At 42.7% G+C, this 10,874-nt stretch overlaps 1 protein-coding gene across 6 annotated transcripts in view; it reads right to left on the bottom strand.

The window, feature by feature from the left end:
- Positions 1-10,874, bottom strand: part of LOC102676723 (agrin-like) — a 340,887-nt gene that overhangs the window by 94,607 nt on the left and 235,406 nt on the right. For all 6 annotated transcript variants that reach the window (XM_031509403.1, XM_031509404.1, XM_031509408.1 and 3 more), the window contains one exon: positions 8,357-8,566. In XM_031509403.1, the coding sequence (XP_031365263.1) occupies positions 8,357-8,566 (210 nt within the window). The remainder of the gene's footprint in view (positions 1-8,356; positions 8,567-10,874) is intronic.

Below are 10,874 nucleotides of genomic sequence, written 5' to 3'. Positions count from 1 at the left end.
TTTTTTTTTTTTTTTTTTTTTTTTTTTCTTTCTTGTAATACATATTGCTGACTGTACGTATTAGTGTAGTAGGTATCATTCATCTTGGGCTAAAGAACGGAAACGGTAGCAACGTCTAGATAAAATTTGCGCTCTCCACAGAGAATAAATGACCCTCGAGGGAACGGGATGGTGATGAACTTGAACGTTCCTTATGCGCCTTTTCAATTTCTCGAATAGAGAGAACGAGGGAAGAAGGATATACGAAGTTTAATTATTTTAAACGGAGCGTATGGAAAATTGGAAAATTATTATTATTATTATTATTATTATTATTATTATTATTATTTGGCGCTGGGAGAAAGCTTATAACTCGAAAAGCTGATGTTATTGAAATTCCTCCTCGTCGAGGCGAGTTAAATACTGGTACGTATTTCCTGACAATTAATATTAATTGTTATTTAATAACACCGATATTGGCATAACAATTTCTCATAAATGATATACGAGCCGATCATTAATCGCGTAACCGTCCGAGTTAAAATGTTGCTCGACCCCGCACAAATAACGGGGATACGATTTCTGTCGATGACACGATTTCAGAAACACTCTTACATTACATTTCTCTTTCTATACGAGAAATACCAAGAAGAGGAAGAGATAAAAAAAAAGGACAGAAGAACGAATTTCTCGGTTTTTCTTAAAACAATGCCTCGATTTCGATTCCACCCCCTAAAGATGCTGCGAACGATCCACCCCGTCCGTGAAAAATACGCGAAACTCGCGTCCTGTATCATAACGACGCTCCCCGGAACGCATTAGTCGTTCACCCTTCATCGGATTCGCCTAAATCACGATCGAGGGATTCCCCCGAGGACTGGGAACGAATTTATATCCCACCTCCTGGATATTTTTGCCGCGAATACGCCATACCCCCTCTCTCGAGAGACGTGAAATGGTACGTGAAGCGTCACCAGGATCAGTCAAGAACTCGAGAACGGGGAGAAAGGAACTCGGTGAGACGCCATTCCGAAATGAAGATGTATGCCGGGGATTAAGTACCCTTTCATACGTGTGGGGACGACCTTAGAGTCATGCGTAGAGGGAAAATTTTTTGAAATGGAGAATTGAGCTGAAATAATGTAACAACTTGGAGAGGTGTGCTCCAGTCCAGGAAAAATAGATATATCAATGAAGATGAATCGTAAAGTATGATATTCCCTCATGAAGTCATTATACAGTTTCATAATCTTCTGCTAAAATAATTTAATTACACGCCATTCGCGTCGAGGAACGAACGTTCAATCACCGTTTTAATTGAAACTTTAGACAGGATGTTTTATAGATGTATATATACACATGAAGGTTTTATTGGATCTCGTATTTCATTGCATAAACGTCAGCAACGAGACGAAACGATCGATGAAATTCCCAACACTTTTTCCCAACGAATCGATTAGCACGTTCGATCTTTTCTTTTTCTTTCGTGTAAAATTCGTGTTAGGGGAAGGTGAAGGGGCAATGCTCTCGTCCCATTCTGTCGAGACGAAAATGCTGGAAAATGGGCAGATAAGAAGGACTCGTGATATCGACGATTTATCGCCGCGGTAAATTCGATAAAAGTTGACCGAGCTGACTAGTAGCTTCGAGACGTAATGAAGTGTACCGAAGAGATAGTCCCCGATTAACTTAATTACATCCCATTGAGCCTTCGAGCCTTTCTCCAACGTTGGAAAAATCGCCGCTCGAATTATTCCGGATAACGATACCGAAACCCGTCCTCCCGCCCACGCGAAATTCGATTTCGATCGGTTGATGATTAATTCGACGCTCGTTCGATAATTTACATCACAATTATTAAATACTCGTTATCCCCGGATAAAAATAGATTCCTCCTTTTGCGTTTGCGGGAAAGTAGAGGAAAGTGAAATTTTTCGAATTAATTCTCCTGTATACATTATACTCGATAATGATGCAATGATTTTTAATCTGTTGTTTTATTAAATTTCTCGTTAGGGAAATTTAATAACTGGACGCTATAGAACGGTCGGTTTATGGGCGAAACTGTGCGTGGCAAGTGACCACTTCTACAACGCGGAAGAAACGGGAACGGTAGCATTTCCGTGGGTGCGACGTGAACCGGAAACGAAAGGATCGGGGTTGGTATCCGGCTCGGAAAGGACCTCCCTTAAGCCGATAAGATTAATTTAATTTTCTCACGTTCTCTCTCTCTCTCTCTCTGTTCCTCGCTTCCGTATACACGATTACCGGGTTAAAAATAGCGGGAGGAATAATCTTCGTTAATCGGGAAAGATCTACACGGGGAAATTGTCAGTGGAATAAATTTTATCATTTTCAATTTCCCCTTCTGATTTCACCTCGATCGATGAAATTCAATTTTCTTATGCAACTCGATTCTCATTTAAGAAACTCCATCCCCATAATGAGATTTCTATTTCGTTTCGCGAGATAAATTCGCGAGATCGACGAACGAATTCCGATTCTCTAGATTCTTCGAGTGCAAACAACTCATTCGCTTATCGAGGGGGGCAGGTATTTGGAGACTGTAAATCGGCGAATTCAATTCGCCGAGGTCAGTTTCTCGTCGCTCGCCATTTTATTCCTCTTCGTCGAGATAAGATTCGCGAGATTCACTCATCGTCGACGCACGCCGTATTTCGAAAAAAGTGGCAGAAGATCGATGGAAACTGTTAACAAATAGTAAAAAGGGGGCGCGATCATAGGAACCTGGAAATAACGCGTGATTCTTCGAACGATTTCGCGCGAAAAGTTTGAATGAATTCGCGGGGAATCTCGTCGAGGATCATACGGGCGTGGAAATAAATTAAACAATCGGGAAATTTATGGTACGGTGTCTGAAGAAGTCTGATAACGGCGGGGTTGAAACAACGGAGAGAAGAGCGCGAGAAAGCTCGAGCTTAAGACCACGCGCTTATCATCCATTCCCTCTTTTTCATTCTCTTATCTCTTCGCCTGTTTATCCGTTTTATTCTCGGCTGGAATTTCGCGCGAAATTGTCGCCAATCGTCCGAAGATAGTGGCGACACTGCTGGTAGGAGGGAAGGGAACGTTTCAACGAACGTTCGAGGAGGAATAAAAAAAAATCGTTGAAACACTCAGTAAACGCTCATATATTATAAATTGTTCGTTGATTTAGTAGATTTAGCTGACAACAGACACTCGACACACCGATACTCGATACGTTTATTTACAATCTTACCCCCGAACGTCTCCCGCTCTCTGAAGGAAAACGCACGAGAGCGAAATACTTGGTTCGCGTGAAACGGGCAAAAATTGAAAGTATGCAGCTGAGAATAAGAATGAGGGATAACGGGGACCGAGCTTGAATATGTACGTGGCGTAGAGATACTTTAAACAACACGGGGAGCGCGTGAACGAGAAACTCAGGTGGATGGAGAGAAAGAGAGAGGGAGAGAGAGAGAGAGAACATCAGAAGGAAAACTCGTCCGGAGAAACCGCTAGGGACACTCGGCTATTTTACACGATGCTGTTACGCCAGTACCGCATTGTTTGCTCGCATAATAATTTACGTGCACATGGGAAAGCTGTTAGAAAGATGCTGGCCGAATGAGAATTCCATGCGCGCTTTCGAAAAAAAGAAAAAAAAGAGAACGATAAAATTTCACGATCTTTCTCTCTCTCTCTCTCTCTCTCTCTCTGTTCTCTAATTTAAATATCGCTTTAATAATCGCGGTTAGCGAGGAAAAAGGTTTGAAAATTCTCTCCCGATAGGATACGATGTAATATAGAAATTTAAAAAGGCTGGCTACTTCAACGGGAGACAGAGGCTGATGTTAAGTATCATTACTATTACGGGTCTTGTTTAATAACACGGAGTATCTTACCGGCTGGGAGAACGAGCTCGCAATGAACCAGAACTACGCCCGATAAGATAAGAAGGAGGAAAGTAGGTGGATAAAAAGAGGGAATAAGGGAAACGGGTGGCGTGATAATACGTGTACCCCAGAGTCTGAATTCGATTTTAGAGAAGAAGTTACGAATCGAGGATACCCTTTTTTCCCCCTTTTCCTTCGATATCCTTCGTTTCCTTCTCTCACTCTCTCTCTCTTTCTCTTTCTCTCTCTAGACTTTTTTCCATCGTTGTTCTCTGAACTATCGCTTCATCGATGGCTTCATCCACGAGAGGGAGAAAGAGAGAGAGAGAGAGAGAATCAACATTTCGAACTTTTAAATTCCGTATATCGTAAAAAGTAAATGTGAAAAATATTAAATTCGATAGAAGCTTTATTTTAAAATGAATAATTCTTTATGAATATTTAAACGCGAGATAAAATAAAAGATATAAAAGTTCACGACGTTGTTAAGAAAGAAAGAAACGATCGTAATAAAAAATAATTTTTTTCATTCGTTCGATAGATGTAATTATTCGAAATTCTGTTCCCCTCCCCCCTCCAAACTTGATTTTAAAGTATTAAAACTAACATTGGAGGGGGAAAAAAAATGTTCTCTCAAAAATCCACATCGTTAAAAATGAACAATATCGTACCTTGTCCATACCTCATATTTGTTTCAGATATACACACTTGTTACTCATGCTCTGGAATTTTTAATAGCAATTTTTAATATCTGTTTGATTTATCGGGCGGTGTTTGTGCTTTTCAGGTTCTCGATTTCGAAACAAATTTGAACGAACACGTGTATCGATCCGTGAACAAAATATAAATGTTCGAAGCTTTCTCTCTCTCTCTCTCTCTCTCCATATCGTATCCACGTTGCAACGAATAAATTGATAAAAGGACGAGAGGTTCGTGCGACGAGGCACGGTCGACGAAGTGTTTTCACTTAAACTGGAGCAAAAAGCTTGGAGCTTTCCAACAATTGCGATCTTGCGCGTCATTTCCAGACATTTCAGGATCTCTGGCTTGTCTCCGGGAGTAATTGAAAGCGGAAGAGGGCGAAGGGGACGGAGACGCAAGCAGGCCGTAAGTTTGTCGAAAGTCTTCGATAGACTTTGAACGAGCGCCACGGTGGAAATTATGCATCGGAGCTGGTTGCGCATAATATTAAATTTCATGGCACGCGAGCGAAATTAATTCTCGCCGTAAAAGGGTCCAACGATCCATGAAGAATCGAAGAGGAGAGGGGAGGGGGGGGAATTTTCGAGATAAACGCGTTACGTTCCAATTTCGAATTTTCCGCATTCCCGAAATATTTTCGAGCTTGATGAAAAATTTCTTCCGCCACGTCAAAGATCGTTCGTTTTATCTTTTTCGAATCTTCCTCCCCCACCCCTTCCATCCGAATCCCACCACCAATCTTGCTCGATATTATTTCACCATCGAGGGAGAACAGTTTGCCTCGATACTTTGCCTAATAATTGCAACTATAATACCATGGACGATAACGAAGTGTTCCGTAGTTACTTCGTAATGTATTCGTGAAGTACAAAGGTTGAGTTGTGTAACGAAGAACTTGCGCAACGTAACTAGATTAAACTTGTGCTCGGCTTTGAAAACTGGATGGGAAATTTCGGGCTAATAAATTTCCCCCTTTATTTACGTTCTTACCCTAAATGATCCACGCTCGTTCGTCAATATATTTCTTTCCATTCCAAAATTATCTCCATCCCTCTCGTCAATCTTTCGTTTCGAATGGAACAGACTCCCCTCTCCACACATACCATTCCTTCATTGGTATACAATTCTACGTACTCGTGCCTTAAAAATATTACTCTCAGGTTCGAGAAGTTCGATTATTGGAAACATTATTCCACAAAATTTCAAATCATCATTCCATTTCCCAATTGCAGAAACTCGAAAGAATTCCAAGTAATTTCCACGGACGCGCACGCAACCGGCTCTCGTCCAGCTGTTCCCCTCTCGATCCATCGGTGAATACATTCCATGAGAACAGAGAGCCCCTAAGATTTGCCCCTTTCCCGAGGAGAGGAAGAAAAGAGGTACACCGACACGGTGTCGATACAAGCGCGCGTAGGCTCGCTTTGAATAAAAGATCGTTTTCGAGAATCGGCGCTGGAAGGGCGCGCGAGGTTTCGAGGCAAAAATCGGGTATCGGGCGATGGTTAATTCATGGTGGCAAGATCGTGGCCGGACTGGGCGAGGCAAAAAGAGATCCGATAGTGATAAAATACGTTTTTTTCGAGGCGCTCTGTTTTTCCCTTCTCCACCCTGCCTTCGAATTTCCTCCCCTCCCCCGATCATTTTCTCTTCTCTGATACCGTGCACGCATTATATATCCGGTTCGTGGATAAAAATACGCGAAAATTGATCGATCCCGTTCCGGGTGAGCTTTATTTCGGAATTTCAAAGTCTGAATAAATGGACGTCGCAGGGAGAGGTTCGAGCGACGTTTAAACGCTTGGAACAATTAAATGTAAATAACGTCGTCTCGTAATTGTGTCGTGGGATATATAGCGCTTGTTTTAAGGTTCAAAGAGGATGCATCGATGGCGCGCGCGTCATCTTTTTTATTGACAAAGTTCTCGAAACTTTGTCTACCCTCCCTCCTCTCCTCCTCGACTCAAAAATAAGATTAATATTGAATTTGGAAAAATTGTAACGAGTTTTTGAATGTTGCACACCGTGGGGAAAGAGGGAGGGAGAGGTAACTCGAAGGACACGGGAAACTTATTTTCCAGAAGCCAAAACTAGTCCACTACCCCAAACTGAATGTAATTTTTTTTTCAGTGGCTTAACTTTCCTTCTCCTGGGAGGGAGAGAAATTCTAAAACTAATACAAAGTACCTAAGGAAGATCTTATTCGGTGATCTCAGCCGTTCTTTCAACTTTCTTTCCACCCTGACCGGAAATTTTAAAACTAATACAGTGCAACTCGGAGGATTTTTGTTCCTTCCTTCCTTCTTTTCTCTTCTTCTTTTTTTTTTTTTTTTAAACGGCCCATTTTCCCGGGGAGAAGAGAACGACGAAACTGGCTTTGTCTATCGACAAGATTGACGATAGGCGGAATCGTAACGACGGTTTATTATTTTTTTTTTTAAAATCTTGGCGCAATATAATTCAATCGTCGCGTTGAAAAATCGCTCACCGTTCCGACGTCGAAATAAAAATAATAATGCGAGATTAACTTCGAACTCCTCGGCGAGAATAAGCGGAGTTAAAACCAGAAGCGATTTCTTTCGGAATTACTAACAACGGGACAAATGGATACACGTCAATCCTGATTCCAGAAAGCCAGACGTTACCCTCCTCCTCCTCCTCCTTCTCCGTCATATCCTCGCCGCGTTTTAGAAGCGTGACACGTGTCGATGCAGCCGGATCCAACGATATCGAGAGGCTGAGTCTCTATTTTTGCGGGTTGACGATATCCAAACCCGAATAATAGGACGTGACGCGGGGAGAGGGCTGCCTCGATATCGGGGCATTATCATTATTGCAGGATATCGCGGAATAAGTTTCCGTTTTGCATCGACAGATCTCCGCGCGGTTGGAAATTTCGCGCGGAAGTGGCACGAACGCCATTAGGGAATCGAAACCGCCTCGAATAAACCCGTCGCGGCAAATATATTTGCGAATCCCCCGCCATTTTCCTCTCCGATCCGTATAAGAGACAGAGAAAGAGAGAGAGAGAGAGGAAAGGAGATAAGAGAGAGAACTTGTTTTAGTTCGAGTTTCTGTCGCCCGCGGGAGGAGAATCGGTCGGATTTCTCTTCGTAATCTTTCACGTCTCCCTTTCGAAACGAGAACTTGTTTGCTATGGTCAATACGTTCGATTTCATAAATATTTGAAGTCGTTCGTTCCTCTATCGTGCTACGCGCACTGTGAAACTGTATAGCATCTTCCATTTACGTGGAAAAAGAAACGATTGCGGACACTTTCTCCTCTCGCAATTTTCTTTACGACTTTTTTTATTAAGCTACATCACGAGTTTTTTTCGTGTTTTTCTTTTTTTTTCTAAAGCAATTGATTGGCTATTGTTAAAGAAGAGAGCTTACAAATTACTTTTGAAAGAAGCTTTTGAGATTCTTAAAGAGCTTAGAGAACAAGGCGTTTGTAACGTTTCAAAGATTCCGTTCAAAAAATAGAGACCCTCTATTTTTATAAGTGCGGTGCAACGGCAAAACGATGTGCTGTTCGCGAAGCAATAAACCTATTTTGTTATCGACTCGAGAAAGAATATTTTTACACCCAAGGAGAAAGGATGCTTTCTACACTCGCCTCGACAATGGCGTTATCCGAATAATACTCGTTTGTTATCTCCGTTTATCACGGCGAAACGACGCGATACCGGCCGCCTCCTCACCCCTCGAGAGTCCAACTTTTACCAATATCCTGTCTGTTCATTTGGAAAGTTGAAAGGCGATCGGGAAGCGAAAAGGCGGGATGGTATACTCACCACAAGCGCCCTGATTCTTCACCCGCGTGCTTTTTCTCTCGAGGCAGCTGCTCTTCCGTAGATGGCAATAGTTGGTGTAGGTCACGTTGTCGGAGCCGCAGACAGGCTCGGAAGTCGAAGGACAATCCGTAGGACACTGGCACAAAGGTTTCCCGTTCTCCGACACGACGCACGTCGCGCCCCAAGAACAGTACGTTTTCTCGCAAGGTTCTGAAAAGAAGATGCGATTCGTTCCATTTTCACTAATACTATAGTGTACGAAATGCTACGATAGAGAAGAAAGTGGTAGGAATGGAAAGGAAATAAAATTCATAAGATCATTTCATGCAGTTTGCAGAATTTGATTAAAGTTTGATAACGGGTGAAATATCGAACCTCGATAAAATATATAATAGAATCATAAAAATAATGGCAAAAATTCAAATTGTGAGGATAAAGGAATTCGTCCTATTTCTTAGTAGTTACTATTATTATTTTCTTTTTTTTTTTATCGCGCATTAATCGCTTCAACAATTGAATATAAGGATTAATATACGTAACGTCGTTCGTAGATATAAGGGATTGATCGAATGACGGGATTGGAATAAATTGTGGCACTTTCGTGCTCTAGTCGCGTAGTAAATACGTAAAACAAAGTGGAATGAAATTTTATTTTTCAATCGAATCTCGATCCGTATCACCAGCCTGCTCACCTTTCCACGTTTACGTCTGATTTGAACCCGATATTTTCGGTATTTTCCTCCGAATATTCGAAACGATTTTCTATAATTATTCACCCCCTCTCTCAGATTTTTGGATTTCTTTTCTCCGAGGCCGCAACAATCGAGGATCGTTCATAATGAAAAATGTATTTGGAAAATATCGAAATATTGCGTTTCTTTGCTCGCAATGTTGTTGCGTTTCGACACAGACGCGCACACTCACGCACGGTTATCGGCAACACGTTCGAAACGGCTATACGTTTCAGGAATTTAAACCGAACGAAATTTGATTCTCGATCGGATTCTATTTTATTTCATTGAAATACGAATAACCTCCGTTGAATTACGCTTTTTATTATTCAACTTGAAAACATATTAATATTTTATTTCCACTCTTTCGATCAAGAATTTAAGAATTTATAAGAGGTTACAGGGTCAAAATTTTTTACTCGTTCACCGATTCCATTTACTGTTTCCTCAGACGAGTAAATTGTACGATGATGGGAGAAGAAACGATTTCAACCTCGAAAATAAGCTGATTTCAATCGTCTTTGTTTACGTTTACCCCGACAAAATTCGACACAATACAAAGCCGATTCACGAGTTGGTCGAGAATTAATTCGATAGACAAGAACTCAACCCCGCAACTCTCGCAATAAGAGAAAGAGAGAGAGAGAGATTCATCCACCGTCAATTTACGCTCCAAACGTAAGCAGTTTTTCGCTTAGTAATCGTTACATCAAAGCAACTACACCTCCGCAATTTCTTTTTCTCATTCCCCTCCTCCCCTCTCCTCTCGTTTCGTAACCATAGATCTCTATGGTATCCGATAAACCCGACCTCTGCCATGCGTTTAACGAGTTCTCGAGGGGGGAGGTACGACAAACAGAGATACGTTCACAGGAAACTTCGAAGCGCGAAAGAAACTTGCCAAACTGAATTACTGCAGCGCGAAATTCGCGTCTCGAAGGCTTTTGTCGTTCTTGCGCCGGCCGGGCGGGTGGGGAGGGGACAGTCGATAAGAAAACACCAATTAAAGGTACTCGTCTCGGAGAAAATAATTAGCCTCGATCGTGGCGGAGGAGGAAAGGAATTCCCGTTTGTCAACCACGACCACGTCATCGTTTCTCCCTTGGCGACTCTCCCCTCCCCCTCTCGTCGTCGCCCCTTTCGAAGAAGGGACGGAAAGACACGAAGAAAGAGCACGAGAGAGAGAGAGAGAGAGAGAAGATTCGTGGAAGCGCAATCAATTTTCCAAGAAAGTTGGCTCCAGCCAACAAGGAAGGGAGAGCGGTGGGTAACCTCGACGGATAATCCAAAGCACCGTGGTCATTAATATGGCGGACAAGTTGATCCTCCGTGAAAAAATCGCCCGACTCCGCTCCAACCTCTCGGGTCAATCGCTCTGCCCTATCCACCACGAGGGAACAAGGGGAGGAAGCTTTCCTTCCTCGTCCCGCTAGGCGACCTTCGAATTCCTCCGAAACGAGGGGTGTGGTCGAAAATGGACGACGAGTCCCCGGCGAGTCGGGGATAAAGGGCCGTTTTTACCTTTCCACCCCCATTTCCCTCTTCGCGCGAATCGACGCGCGAATCAGAGCTCGGGATTTCGCTGTTTTCCGCCGTCATCGAGATATACCCTCCGGGCTCTCGTTTCAAAAACCGAGTTCTCCAAACCTGCGCTCTCGGCTTTCTCTTTCTCTCGCCCCGATTTCTTTAATATTTCGGGTGGTTGGGAAGGGGGAAGTGGATGAATCTTTCTATTTCTTAGAATCGGTGGGGGGCGGATTGGACGAATCGTGTCGGGGACTTTGATG

Source organism: Apis dorsata, unplaced genomic scaffold, assembly GCF_000469605.1.
Source record: "Apis dorsata unplaced genomic scaffold, Apis dorsata 1.3 scaffold_149, whole genome shotgun sequence".
NCBI lineage: Eukaryota > Metazoa > Arthropoda > Insecta > Hymenoptera > Apidae > Apis > Apis dorsata.
This window is presented reverse-complemented; position numbering and strand designations above follow the sequence as displayed.